The sequence below is a fragment of the Plecotus auritus genome, assembly GCF_963455305.1.
Source record: "Plecotus auritus genome assembly, chromosome: 9".
Classification (NCBI taxonomy): Eukaryota; Metazoa; Chordata; class Mammalia; order Chiroptera; family Vespertilionidae; genus Plecotus; species Plecotus auritus.
Genome location: NC_137783.1, coordinates 3,014,756 through 3,029,170, shown reverse-complemented (window position 1 = coordinate 3,029,170; position 14,415 = coordinate 3,014,756). Strand labels below are relative to the sequence as shown.

The window sequence follows — 14,415 nt, the reverse complement described above, 5'->3', positions numbered from 1 at the left end:
GAAAATGAAGAAAAGGCTTCAGTTCAGAAGTGGAGGTAGCGCCGCCGTAAGTAGGATTAGAAGAGGACTTAAGAAGCCAATCTTCTTGCTCTTAGAGAAGAAAGTAAATTGCCGGGTGCTGGCTGCAGAGTCAGAGGGAGAAGCCAGGGGTCTGAAAGGCTTGTCCTCTGCCCCTCCCTGCCTTGAGGAGTTTGGCAGGACTGCAAGGAAGAGGGATGGTCAGACCGCTACAGAGCCTGGGGCCCGGCCGGCGTGGCTCAGTGGTTGAGCATTGACCTAGGAACCAGGAGGTCACGGTTTGATTCCCTGTCAAGGCACATGCCTGGGTCATGGGCTCCGTACGCAGTAGGGGGCGTGCCGGAGGCAGCTGATCAATGACTCTCTCTCATCGTTGATGTTTCTCTCTCTCTGCCGTTCCCTTCCTCTCTGAGATCAATAAAATATATAAAAACAAGAACCCTGGGTGTCCTAGAGCAGAGGTGGGCGGAGCCCGGTGACCGGCTGGGCCCAGCCAAGAGGCCAGCCTGGCCCCACCCCGCGCAGTGCGGCATCACGGGGGTAGGAGTCCGGGTGGGGGTGGGGGTGGGGGTGGGGGTGGAGGTGGGTCTAGGCAGAGCAGGCTTGACCCAGTCCCACAGAGGCACCTGCAGCCCTGGAGCCCCGGGCAAGAGCACCCGAAACCTCCCGGTCCCTGAAAGGTAGAGTTACCCATGAACAGGGCGCTCCGCGCTTCTGTCTGCGCAGCCTGACTGCCCGCTGCAGGCGGATGGAGCGGTCGGCAGAGAAGGCTGCTCGCTGCACAAGGGGCCCTTTGAGCTGAGGCTGATCCCCGGGAGAGTTTTCCCAGCAGGAGGTGGGGCGGCGGGGACAGGGCTGGAGGCCCGAGCGCCATGCGCAGGGGGACAGACAGATGGGGCTTTGTGTGGAGCGGGTGGCAGCCAGGGTGGCTGCTGCCTCTGGTGCTGGGGGTGGGGATCTGAGTTGCCTAATCCTGGGATGAATTTCCAGCTTGTGTTTTTTCTGAAGTGTTAGATAAAGGTTCTTATCTTTCCTTTCCCCCTAATTGAATAATTATGGCATTGGCGCTGTTTTCATTATTGTAACTCAATTCACGCTTCTGCAGACTCACAACAACGTCACATTTTAATAGACTCGCGTGGTGCCCCGATCAGAGAGCGCCTGTCTGTGGGGAAGCACAGGACCCGCTGAGGGTGGTGGGAGAGCTGACCCTCCTGTGACCTTGGGAAGCTCAGTGGGCACTGCGAGGCCAGGGTACCAGGCCCGGGAATAGCTGTGGGAGCCACTGGCATGTCCTGGGGTTTGCATCTCTGCCGGCTGCGCTTCGTCTGAATAATGGCTTTTTCCATTGTTTGTGGCAGATTTTTCTTCATCTTTCTAATCTGTATGATGAGAGAGCAGAAATGTAATTTCCTCGTTAGCTTGCATTTTGCGTGAAAAATGGCTCCTTTGAATCAGACAAAAGGGAAGGCATCTTTCAAAGGGTAATGACCCCTCTTCAGTCAAATGGCAGCTCCCTCGTTTCCTTGGGAGAGGAGGGAGCAGTCCACTTCTCCGGAGCCGGTTTTCCGTGGGGTCTCGCCCTCCACGAAGGACACGTCTAACTAACAGCCTGTGGATGGAACGACTCGGACCCTCTGGCCTTGAGAATGGCCATCACCAATCAATGAACAAATATGTGTCCGCAAGGATGTGGTGAAAGCCGTTCAAATTTTCCCAACCGGGGGGAAGAGAGACTGAGTCAACTAGCCATGAGAGATGGTGGGAAGGTGCCCTGGCCTGAGGTGGCCATGGTGGGCAGCCACGACAGGGCCCTGTCCATGGGATGATCAGGGAAGCTGGGCTGCGGAGGGAGCAGGAAGCACAGACCCCGGGAGAGAGAGATGCTACCCTCACCAGGCTGCGTGTCCTGACTGCATGGAGGATCCAAGGGACGCGTTTCCACTCTGCCCGTAACTCCCACGACACCTGCTCTTCTGAACAGACGTCCGTACCTGGCAGTGAGCAGCCGCTCTGGCCAGGAGGCACTGGACAGGCCCGGCCCCTCGCTCACCCCTCTCTCAGCACTGCAGCTGCTCCGGACAGCCCGCCTCCCTCGCTCTGCCGCCGCCTCTTCTTCCCTCCTAACGTGCCAGCTCCCATGGGTGGCCGCTGGAGGGGGCGTCAGGGACACACTGCCAGTTATCTTCGGAGAAGAAGCCCAAGTCTGCCGGGAAGCCAGTTCCGGCACGTCATAATTGCAAGAGTTTCACCGAAAGGTTGATGGAACTTGGGGACTCAACAAGGGCTGAGTCACCTATGTTATCGCCTGTTGGGGTGGCTGAAGGCATTTCCCCAAACCTGAAAGGGAAGTATAAATGGATTGTTTGCTGCCAGACAGCTCAGGGCATCTTAATCTACTCAGGGGTCCTCAAACTACGGCCCGCGGGCCACATGCGGCCCGCCGAGGACATTTATCCGGCCCGCCGGGTGCCGCTGCCTGTCCTGCTTAGCAGCTGACTCGTCCTGGGCCCGCAGTGCGCATAGGAATCTGTTCATAGTTTTTTTTTTAAACTGTAGTCCGGCCCTCCAACGGTCTGAGGGACAGGGAACTGGGCCCCTGTTTAAAAAGTTTGAGGACCCCTGAACATGTTATTGCCTCCTGTTGGCCAAACACCTGAACAGCCGAAGGCAATTCCCCAATCTGACCATGGATTCTGTACCAAACCCTGCCCTTGGATGTGTATATCTCCACCTCGCCTTAGGACAATTTGTGTTAATAAAAAGCAAGGGGTCCCGAGACCAGGAGAACTTGGTTTCTTTAGCCAGGCTCCTCTGCTCCACGCACCCCCCCCCACCCCAAATGCCTTTCAAAATTATGTTTTGTCTCTGGACTCTTATTTAATTTGCGCACAGCCCCTTCTCCAGGTTTCCTGAACCCTTCTAGATGCCGGATCGAGACCACCAGCGTTACAAGTCCCCAGGACGGGAATTTCCAAGGCTCTGCCCGCTCGTGCCTTGGTTAAAATGCATATAATTTTCCACTTAAAAGGAGCTTTATAGTAAAGGCCCATATGGCCCACATTTGCAAGATCATCCTGATTTCAAATATTCTGTTCCACTTTCAGCCAACCAGTTCTCATGTGTATTTCAGAGCAATGTTTTCCTTCCTGCTTCTGCTGTGGAGAGAGTAAGTGGGGGCCCAGTAGCTAAGGCCGAGGAGCCCACGGCCCATTGGAAGGTTAACAAGGGCAGTGTGTTAGGATTCCTGGGGTGGCAAGTGACAGAAACCCACCCGGACAACGAGAGGAGCCACTGGTTCCAGGAGCCCGAGGGTGGATCCAACTGGAAGGAACAACTGGATTCCCTGTCTGGATGCGTCCCCTGCCCAGGCCACCCAGCCACCCGGAGACGTCCCCTCCGCCTGCCAGATGGCTGGGCTGGAGTGGGACCTCTGCCCCTCCCCAATCATCTGTGGCCACCGGGTCATGTGATTGAAGGCGCTGTCCTATGAGAGATGAGCTATCTGTCCGCTGAAACCTGCTTAAGAAAACGTTGCAAGGCCTTGCACTTGGAGAGACCTTTGTAAGGAATCAGTATTCCCACGAGCTGTTTGGGAGTCACGTTAGCAAATCCGTCAACACCAGTTTATTTAAAAAAAAAAAAAAAGAAAAGAATCCAGGTCCTTTTGTGTGTTTCCAGCGTGACCCAAATTCCAACATTCTTGCTGTGCCCGGGGCTTGCCGGGAAGACGGCTGCGTGTGGGGAGCGGCCTTGCACCCCGCGTGCAGCCCTGTCTCGTCCGTGGTGCTTCATGAGGCTGTGGCGGCCCTGCTTCATGTAGACGTGGCTCCCGCCGACGAGGCTGTCTGCGTTCCTAATTTAACACGTGCGGATGTTCGTGTAATCCTGGAGGGCAGGGGAAAGAGCAGCCGCGAGATGAATGAGAGCAGGCGTCCTGCGACGGAGAGGGCCAGGCTCTGCTCTGTGCGCTGGGCTGCTTCCACAGAGTGACCTGATTGATAGGACAGAGGCGGGACGAGACAAGATGAAATAAAAACGGGGCTCAAACCTATTCATCAGATTAAAGATCTCAGTGGAGGAGTCACCCCGTGAACACCGTTGACTGAGATATAAGGAAACGTCGAAATGTCCCTGCCCCCCCAGTAGACAGGCAGGCGAGATGGGGAGACGACGAGGTAATGAGGGGGGCACTGAGTGAGAGCAACAGATGCTCGGAGCGATGGTGCCGGGATCTCCCCTTGCTCCGAGTCGGTACACACAGGGGCTCTGGATCCCCCTCTCCCCGCCGTGGTCATGGCTGGCTCAGGCCCAGGCATAGAGAGACGTGGAAATGATGCCAATGCCGGGAAGTGCCCGCCTGCCCTCCGCAGTGGTGCAGGGGCCACCCTCCCAGACAGGGGGCTCCAGGCCACTTGCCATCACTCACCCCCACCGGTAAGGACTTTTTAGAGTGCTCAGCTATGAGCCCACTTTTCATCTGTGAGCTGTGACCCTGAGCTGTTGTCCTGATTCAGTGCACACAGCACTTTAGCTCTGCACAGATGTGGGAAAAGATGATGTAGAAATAAGGATGACGCAGAGCTGCAATCTTCTCGTCCAGCACCCCCCGGATGCACGGTACCTGGTCTGAGCAAGCGCCCAGGCCAGCCTTGGAGACCAGGTCCCGAAGCCCCCAACTCCAAGAGGGCAGGGACTCCTTATAAAAAAAATATATAAGTTTTTATTGACTTTAGAGAGAGGGAGGGAAAGAGAGAAACATCAATGCATCAACATCGCTTGGCTGCCTCCTGCACATCACCCACCACCCAGGCCTGTGCCCTGACCAGGAATAGAACCAGGGACCTCTTGGTGCATGGGTCAGTGCTCAACCACTGAGCCACACTGGCCAGGCAGGGACTACTTTTTATTTAGTTAGTTTTTTATTATTAGTTTTTAAAATATATATTTTTATTGATTTCAGAGAGGAAGGGAGAGGGAGAGAGAGATAGAAACATCAATGATGAGAGAGAATCATGGATCGGCTGCCTTCTGCACACCCCCTACTGGGGATTGAGTCCGCAACCCGAGCATGTGCCCTTGACTGGAATCGAACCTGGGACCCTCCAGTCCGCAGGCCCATGCTCTATCCACGGAGCCAAACCAGCTAGGGCGGGACTACTTTTTAAAAATTATTTTTAATTGTGATAAAATATCCACAACAGAAAATTGGCCATCGGAACCCTGTTTAAGTATGATTCTGTGACGTTAGGTATATTCACAGTTTTGTACAACCATCACCCCCATCGGTCTCCAGAGCTCTTTGATCTTACAAAACACAAACTCTGTGTCCGCTAAACACCAGCTCCCCCTTCCTCCCCCCTTCCAGTGCCTGAAAGCCACCACCCTACTTTCTGTCTTTCTGGACTGACTATGGGACCTGGTACACGTGGACTCACACAGACCTCCCTCTGGTATCTGACTTACTTCGCTCAGCACAGTGTCCTCGGGATGTGTCCTTGCTGTCGCATGTGTCAGGAGGTCCTTCCTTTTTGTGGCTCAGTACTGTCCCCTCATCGGGACAGACCGCATTTGTTCATCACCACGAAGGGCCCTTGGGCTGCTGCCCCCTGCTGGCTGCTGTGGGTAACGCTGCTATGACATGGTGTGCGAGATCCATCCCTCTTCAGAACCCCAGAAGTGGGCTGGCGGGGTCCTGTGGCAATGTCACGCTCCGTTTCTCGAGGATCTGCCACAGTGCTCTCCACAGTGGCTGCCCCGCTGTGCCCCCCGCCAGCAGGAGGCAGCTGGGGCTGTGTCTCCCTTCACTCTGCTCCTGCGCCCGGAACCGCGCCTGCCGCGGGGGTGGGGGGGGGGGTGTGCTCAGAGGGTGTCCCTGGAGTGAACCCCGAGGGAGGGAACTGCGTGGGCTGTGGCTGGGACACGGCGGGGGGGACACTGGTCAGCAGGAAGCGCTGCCCAGGACCACCCAGGGGCCTGCGCTTGGACTTGATTTATTCATTTTTCAGCCGAGATGCCCGAGGGCGTCCGCTGCCTCCTCGGAGGACTGGGGCTGGGCCTTCTCAAACCTTGTCAGCCCGTGGCTGCCAGGACGGATGCTTCATGTTTAAAAAAAGCCCCCGTGCCCGGCCGGCGTGGCTCAGTGGTGAGAGCATCGGCCCTTGGACTGAAGGGTTGAGGGTTCGATTCTGGTCAAGGGCACGGACCTCGGTTGCAGGTTGGACCCCGGCCCGGGTCAGGGTGCTGCGGGAGGTACCCAATAGGTATGTCTCTCTCACAACGATGTGCCCCCTCCCTCCGTTCCGTCTGAAAATCAAGAGAAAACATATCCTCGGGTGAGGATTAAAAAAGTGAAAATGAAGAATGACCCCAGGCTTCTGCTTGCTCCTTGGGGAGCGGCCCTGGCGGGGCTGGCCCCGTGGTCCTCGCTCACTCCGCGTCTCCCCGGCCTACAAGGAGGGCTGCATCCATGTGTGTTCCGAGTGCGGGGCAGGAGCCCAGAGAAAGACTCGCACGGGCCGAGCGGAGGGGCGGGAACCAGCCGGCTGGGAAAGGGCTCGGTGGGCGCCCGCGGGAGGAGAAGCGGCACCGGGGCTGGGCAGAGTGGTCCTGAGTGAGGGACACAGGCCGAGACCCCGAGGGACGCAGGAGAGCGGAGCGGGCGGATGTGCACAGGGAGGGGCCTGGGCCTCGCCCTCGCCAGGTGCCCGGGCTCAGGAGGCGGGCAGAGGAGGCAGTGCGTGCGGGACACAGGCCTGTGCAGACTCGTCCAGCCGGTTTGCCCTCCTGCGCGGAGCCTCCGCCAGCCCTCGGCCCCCTTGGCACAGAGCGGAACACCCAGGGGTGCTAACTAAACGGTCGTTGATGGCTCACAGGAGGGGGCGCAAAGGAACCCTGTGGGTGACTGCAAGACAGTCTGTACCACTTCCTTCTGGGAAGCTGGAAAAGAACACCCCGTTACCGTGGTTTCCAAACACTGTATACAGAAGGAGGAACACGTGTTCCATTTACAGAGGAGAGAGGCATTGGTTTCAGAAAAGATAGGTGATCGCTTCGCATCACTTAGGGATGTAAACGTAGCTGCTCACCGGGATGACTGCCAGTCCGCAGCCTCAGGCCGCCGCCCAGCACCGCCCAGTCCCGCCCGGGGCGCGGACTGCGTCAGCGACAGCACTCTCCCAGGCTGTTCCCCTGCCAGCCTCCTGGTTCCCAGCCCCTTTGTTTTGTTCTAGAAGCTAGCGGGGAGGAGGGGGAGGGGAAAGGGAGAGGGGACGAAGAAGCGGAGAAAGACGCGGCCTGGGTTCTGTGTCCGGCGGCCTGGGTTCTGTGTCCGGCGGCCTGGTCTGTGTCCGGCGGCCTGGGTTCTGTGTCCGGCGGCCTGGTTCTGTGTCCGGCGGCCTGGGTTCTGTGTCCGGCGGCCTGGTCTGTGTCCGGCGGCCTGGTCTGTGTCCGGCGGCCTGGTCTGTGTCCGGCGGCCTGGGTTCTGTGTCCGGTGGCCTGGTCTGTGTCCGGAGGCCTGGGTTCTGTGTCCGGCGGCCTGGTCTGTGTCTAGCGGCCTGGGTTCTGTGTCCGGCAGCCTGGGTTCTGTGTCCGGCGGCCTGGTCTGTGTCTGGCGGCCTGGTCTGTGTCCGGCAGCCTGGTTCTGTGTCCGGCGGCCTGGGTTCTGTGTCCGGCGGCCTGGTCTGTGTCCGGCGGCCTGGTCTGTGTCCGGCGGCCTGGGTTCTGTGTCCGGTGGCCTGGGTTCTGTGTCCGGCGGCCTGGTTCTGTGTCCGGCGGCCTGGGTTCTGTGTCCGGCGGCCTGGTTCTGTGTCCGGCAGCCTGGGTTCTGTGTCCTGCCATGCCACCTGTTTGGGGAGGGGGCTGTTTGGCCGCTCCCGGCGTGCGCTGTGCCCTGAGGGGAGGGGGCACATCAGCTCCCATGGAGTGAGCGAGCACCCATAAATAAAGATGTCACTTCCCCGGGAAGGAGACCAAAGCATGCATCCGGAGACGGCTAGTCGTCTGCCTCTATCGGGCCTCCTGCTCGCGGTGTGCGGGCCCTGCGCAGAGTCGGCTCTGGAACGCGGCGATCAGGGCGGATTTGGGGCGAAATGCTAATCCCGCTGGAGAGCAGGGTGAGAATTCAGAGGTGCGTTTCTGGCCCCGGGACCTGCGAGTTCCCTTGCTTTTTGAATACTTCATTATTTCAGTCCCGCGCCGCGTCTCCCACACAGCCCTGCCCCGGGATCAGGGGCAAGGGAGAGGGAAGAGATCAGTTCCACAGATATTTCAACACGAACCCACTCAAGGCTCATTCATGTTGATCTGGGTCGTCGGATGGCAACGGCGAACAGGGTGACGGGTCCCGTGGGCCCCCGGGGACGGATTTAGGGAAACGGAACGGGGTCTCCTGCAGGGCGTTCGTGAGGGCAGAGCGCTAACTGTTGTGGTCACTGAGTTATTGGGTTGCATGAAGACAGCAAAGCGCTCCTTTCCCTGCGGAGCGCCGTTGTTCCGGTAAACGTGGCTGGAGGGGCCGCGCCTGTTCCCGCTGGGCCTGCTTTGTGACAAGGTGCACGCACAGCGACGGAGGGGCCTGCGGTGGGCTCTGCGGGAAGCGGTTGGCAGCGCAGCGGCTGTCCTTCCAGGCTGCTGGCGGGGCTCAGGGCTGAGTACCAACCTCCGAACCAGGAGGTCACGGTTCGAGCCCCGGTCAGAGCACGTGGCTGGGATGTGGCTCCATCCCCAGGGGGGCGTGGGGGAGGCAGCGGGTTGTTGATGCTTCTCTCTCATCAGTGATGTTTCTATCCTCTCCCTCTCTCTTCCTCTCTGAATCAATAACAAACAAACAAATAAATAAATGTCTGGACACCGTGTCTTTCTTCCAGGGGGGGGCTTCTCGGGGTCTCTGTCCTGTGGCAAACGTCCCTCCGGGGCGCAGTCTCCGTGCCCGCTGAGAGTCGGGGCGTGGGTCCCTCTGTGGGCAGTGACCTCCTCAGGAGAGTCCTTGGCAATCACTTCTCCGTTTCCCTGCCCCCCACGGCTTCCAGGTGGGGAAAGAGAATAACTGGGGGCCTCTCTGTGGGAGGGAGAATAACTGGGGGGCCTCTCTGTGGGAGGGAGAATACTAGGGGGCCTTTCTGTGGGAGGGAGAATAACTGGGGGCCTCTCTGTGGGAGGGAGAGTACTGGGGGGCCTCTCTGTGGAGGGAGAATAACTGGGGGCCTCTCTGTGGAGGGAGAATAACTGGGGGCCTCTCTGTGGGAGGGAGAATACTGGGGGGCCTCTCTGTGGAGGGAGAATAACTGGGGGCCTCTCTGTGGAGGGAGAATAACTGGGGGGCTCTCTGTGGGAGGGAGAATAACTGGGGGGCCTCTCTGTGGGAGGGAGAATACTGGGGGGCTCTCTGTGGGAGGGAGAGTACTGGGGGGGACACCTTTGCCTAAAGCCCCGGAAGCTGCCTGCGGAGAAGGGCGTCTGCGGCCTGTAACACGGCGGGTGCGTGTCCCCGGCCTCTCCGCCCAGCCCTGGCCCTGGGCCAGCAGTTCCGCCTCCGCCTGGGTGCTGGGCGCACAGAAAGGGCCCCCAAACATGCCAGGCCAGCGAAGGAGTCTGTCACGCACCTGCGTGTCTACACGGCCGCAGGTCAGGACCCAGCGCTTTCAGCTCCGTGTGAATGTCCGCTCCATGACACTGACGTGTCGGAGGCAGCGGGCGCCCAGGACACAGGCACCTGCCCGGGGCGACGTGCCCTGCTGCCCTGGCTCCCTCCTCACGTCTGCGGTCCGCTCCCCATCCCCACAGCCCTGCGATGGCAGGGGTCAGGGATCCCCCACTCCTCCGGGAGACTGGGGCTCAGGGGGCGGGCACTGCTCAGGGGTCACTGCGGACCTGTCAGCCCGCACTCCGCCCCGGCCCCGGGGCGCACACTCCTTGCTGGGCCCTATTCCTCTAGGCCAGCCGTGGGCAAACTACGGCCCGCGGGCCGAATCCGGCCCGTTCAGCTATTCTATCCGGCTCGCGGAGCCGAAAGAGCGGAGGGTTCTCTTGCTCTCCCCTCCGCTCCTTCACCAGCAGCAGTGTTAACATGGCAACGTCGGGAAACACGGCCGCAGCTCCTTCTTCTGAGCGGGCGGATTTATATCCCCATTCAGTAGAAGGAACAACCTCTCCATCTTCCAGAGGCTCCTTGGAATGCCCGCGGACGCGTCCCCCGACATCACCCTGGGAATGCGGAGACACGTTATCGTGGTGATGTAGGGAGACACGCCCCTGGAGAGCACAGTATCAGAGCATTAGCTAAAAAGGAGACCCACAACACTGTTCCCACTGAAGCTGATGTTTTAAAGACCAAAAACCTTTCAACCCAGTCTACATTCCCATCTACATCGACGTCCCGGGCATCATTTGGAAGTTGCACTAAAGAAAATGTTTAATTTACTGTTTACACATTTTGTTCTTTTCTATTTGTTTTAGTTTTAAATTATTTTATTATATTTAAGTTTAATTTGTACCTTTCCTTTGTTAGGCAATTTTATTTTGCCTTTGCCATCTTCAATATAAGGTATGTTATTGTGCTATGATTCCTCCATTTTTTGAAGTTTCAAATTATAATAATTAGTGTTTACATTCTTCTTGTTAAAATGTTTGAAATGAATAAAACTATTGAAATAAAAAAAAAAAGACCGTACCCTTTTATGTAATGATGTTTACTTTGAATTTATATTAGTTCCCACAAACACTCCATCCATGCTTTTGTTCCGGCCCTCCGGTCCAGTTTAAGAGCCCATGGTGGCCCTCGAGTCAAAAAGTTTGCCCACCCCTGGACTAGGCCCCTGGCCGCTGGCGCCGCGTGGAGCCCAAGTTCTCCTTGTCACGTGAACGGGTCTCTTATCTCCCCGGGCTGAGGTCACCCTTTGTGCGGCCGGAGCAGCTGCTCTCTCCCGGCCCTGGCACGAAAGAGCCGGAGCTGAGAGGCAGCCACGGCCACTTGTGGCTCCTCGGCCCGGCGTCCTGTCAATCTTTTATGGGGGTTGGAGGGGGCCTGAGCCGGACACACGCAGCCTCACGGTCACCGGGCGGATGGTGCGTTCAGGATGTGAGCGCAGGGACCCGGGGAAATGCGCCTGAAATCCGAGAAGACTTCAGGCGGCCGGGGAACGCAGGCGGGAGCACAGGCGTCTCTTTATGGCCCGTAAAGGTCACCCCAAAGCGTCCCGGGCACACACCTGCCCCCGGGGCAGCGGGGGTATGGGGACAGGGAGCCGGGAGCTGGGAAACACCGGGGCAGGTCGGCGTCGGGGCACGTCCCCGGTCCCTCCTGCCGCGCTCAATACCCGCGTGAAACAAAGAAAATTGTGTCTGCCGGGCTGGCGAGCCGGAGTCACAAGATTGCGCGTGTCATGCAGCACCCTGGAATCCCTGCAGGAGCCCGCCCGCTCGGGTCTGCTGCCCGCCGCGCGGAAACCGCCGGGCGCCGGGCCTTCCAGATCAAAGCCTTCAGCACAGGGTTGAAAAACCATGTGATGGTCATGGATTTCGTGAAGAGCAACTGGTTTCCCTCCCAGAGAAGAGCCAAAGTGTGCATCCTCCGCCTGTACCACGGCCTGAAGCCAGCCGAGAGGAGCGCCGGCAGCTACGAGGTACCGCGGGCCTGGGCGGGGCGCGGGGGGCACAGGCCTCGTCCGGGGACACGGCGGGGGGAGGGGGAGGGGTGTTCAGCAGACGGACAGGTCAGATGCTCCGTCTGCGCTAATTACGTCGTCATTTGTGTGGGGTTTCCCCCCAGGGGCTTGGAAAAGACATTTCAGGTTTTGAGCTACGGGGTGGGGAGAAGCACACGGGATGGATGGGGTCTGTACGTGACACATGCCTGCGTTTGCAAACATGTATCAGTGCTCCAAGGAGTCAGACACTTTGTGTCCCCATGTAGCGACGCAGCACGTTTCTGTGAGTTACATACGCTGAGTGGCCAGATTATTATGACCTCTGTACGCATAATAATCTGGCCACTGGCAACTCAGTGTGTGTGTGTATATATATATATATATATATATATATATATATATATATATATACACACACACACGAGGGGCCCGGTGCATGAATTCGTGCTTGGGTGGGGTCCGGCCAGCCTGGCCAGGGGGAGGGGACATGGGTGGTTGCCTGCTGGTCGAACTCCTGGCCGAGGGGACAATTTGCATAGATTATTATGTGTTCAGAGATGATCCTAATCTGGCCACTCAGTGTATTCTGGGTGCTATACACGTGCAATCATCTGTCTTTAAAAACAAATTCCTATCTGTTTCCGGATGTGGTCGGCAGCAGGACAGGCAGGGCCTGATGGAGGTGAACTAGGACGGATTCAGTTCGGCCTCTGAGAAGGGTCTTTTATGTGTGAGGGGAGCTCCGGTTTTCAAGCAGAGGCTGCCTCTGGGGGAGAGAAGGAACCTTGGGGATTTCGAATGTCGAAACGAGGGACACAGATTCCCCCGAAGCACATTTGCATTCTGCAGCCGGCATGAGCCCGCGGCAGCGATCGTTCCGAACGTAAACACGCATGAAATCTGATCGCTCCTCATTGCGCCGGATACATTATGAATGACATTGTAATTGACTCCCGCGTACTCCCTTACCCATCTCTTTTGAAAAACGCAGCATGCAAATTGCTCATGTTTTATGAAAAGGGGACCTTTCTGCATATCGATGCTCTTATCACGGGGCCCCGTGAATGCTGGCACCTGCTCCGGCCTTTTGTTCCCCACGCTGGCTTCCTTCCTCCAGGGCAATCCGAGAACCCGCTCGGCCGGGTGCGAGGCCGGCTCCTCCGGCCCGAGCCCGGGACTGTGAATTTCCATGCTCACAGCAGCGGTGGGGGGTGGGGGTGGGAGGGGGAAGGCCATGGCAGTGGGGGCGTTCTTCAGTCCAGTGGTAGTTGTCCGTGGCCCGTGAGCCAGGGCTGAAGGTGTGCACTTAGAACATGTTGGAAAGCAGCCAGAGATGTGGTTCTTGCCACGTCGTTAGTTAGCAGGTGGGGACCGAACGTTATTGTGTGGGTCTCCCTGCGGGGTGCTCGGTCCTGGGGGGAGAAGGACTTGTGGGGTTGCATGCTCTTGCACTTGGCAGAGGTGCTCATGGCGACCTTTTAAACCCCAAAGGGCACACAGTAGCTCTGTGTCCCCATTTTTTTATTTTTCATGCACAAAACTTCATTTATTCCTAGAGTAACATTGAAGATAATAGTGTGGTAAAAAAAAGTAATAATCATCTTTGCAGGAGGTTGTAAAAAACTTCATCATGACCGTCACGGCTACAATTTTTTTTGTAACCTCTTTCCCTGGCCTGCCCCAGGCCCCGCTCCCCCCCCCCCCCCTCCTCCCGCCCGCCGCCTTCCGCCGCTGCGTTACCAGTTACAGCCAGCTGCAGAGGCTGCGTGCCTGCTGCCTGAATGGGACCTGGAGTCTCAAGTCTTATGGTAAAGTGGGAGTGGGTCCCAGACCCTCCCGCACCCATCAGGTGGGTCAGCTGGAGGGTCCTCACTGTGATTGGAGAAGTGGTCCAGGCAGGGCCCGCATCACCCGCTCAAGGGCAGGTCAACCTTGAAAACCATCAGAGCGGACCCGTCCCTCCGAGTCCCCAGCTCGCTTCAGAATCTAAGCATTCCTGCAGACCCTAAAATATTCCCCACGCGCCGAACCGTTCGGATCCTTCCCACGGGGCCAGGACGGCACCATTTCGATTAGGAAACCAGGAGAAAGGCCACTTCCCGGCTCAGCCTCCACGCCGAACGGATGAGCGAGGCCAGTGCGCAGCCCGGGGCCTGTTGGCCGTGGCCCGGTGGCCCCTGCGGTCTCGCCGGCTCCAGGGCCATTGGCTCACCGGCGGGGCTTTGCCCATAAAGAGCTGGAGGGGGGGGGAAGAGATCCCAGCCCCGGGCGGGCTCCAGTGCACAGGGGAGTGTAATGAAAGACACGGCTGCTCCTCCCGCCCACGTGACCGGGGAGCGTTCATTTCTGTAAAAACATAGGGATTCCAAGTCCTGCCCAGGAGGACCTCCAGGCTGCTTGCGCTGAGTTTAAGGTCTGAGGCGGCATTTTTCCAAAGCCGTGGCGTTGGTCCGGAGCCGTGTCGGCGCTTGGAGCTGCTGCCTCTTATCGGAGACGAGCAGCGACCCTGCCTAACTCTGCCGGCCCGGCCACACGCCTTCTCTTACCGACGCGGTCCTCTTGTTGTTGTTGTGAATCCTCACCCACGGATATTTTCCCAGTGAATTTGAGAGAGTGGAAGGGCGTGAGAGACACAGAGAGAAAAATACATTGATGTGAGAGAGACACATTGATTGGTTGCCTCCGGGGATGGAGCCTGCAACCGAGGTACATGCCCTTGACCGGGAATTGAACCCGCGACCCATCAACCTGC

The 14,415-nt window shown here is 58.1% G+C and overlaps 1 protein-coding gene across 7 annotated transcripts in view; it reads left to right on the top strand.

The window, feature by feature from the left end:
* Nucleotides 1–10,917: 10,917 nt before the first annotated feature.
* Nucleotides 10,918–14,415, top strand: part of LOC308234745 ((E2-independent) E3 ubiquitin-conjugating enzyme FATS) — a 114,325-nt gene continuing 110,827 nt past the window's right edge. For 6 of the 7 annotated variants that reach the window (XR_013959132.1, XR_013959133.1, XR_013959134.1 and 3 more), the window contains exon 1: nucleotides 11,032–11,639. Coding sequence is in view for 3 of the 7 variants with exons in the window: in XM_080643043.1 (XP_080499169.1) it covers nucleotides 11,400–11,639 (240 nt within the window). In the remaining 4 variants the exon portion in view is untranslated. Of the gene's footprint in view, nucleotides 11,640–14,415 lie in introns of all 7 variants that reach the window. The other variant, XM_080643042.1, reaches the window with a different exon arrangement.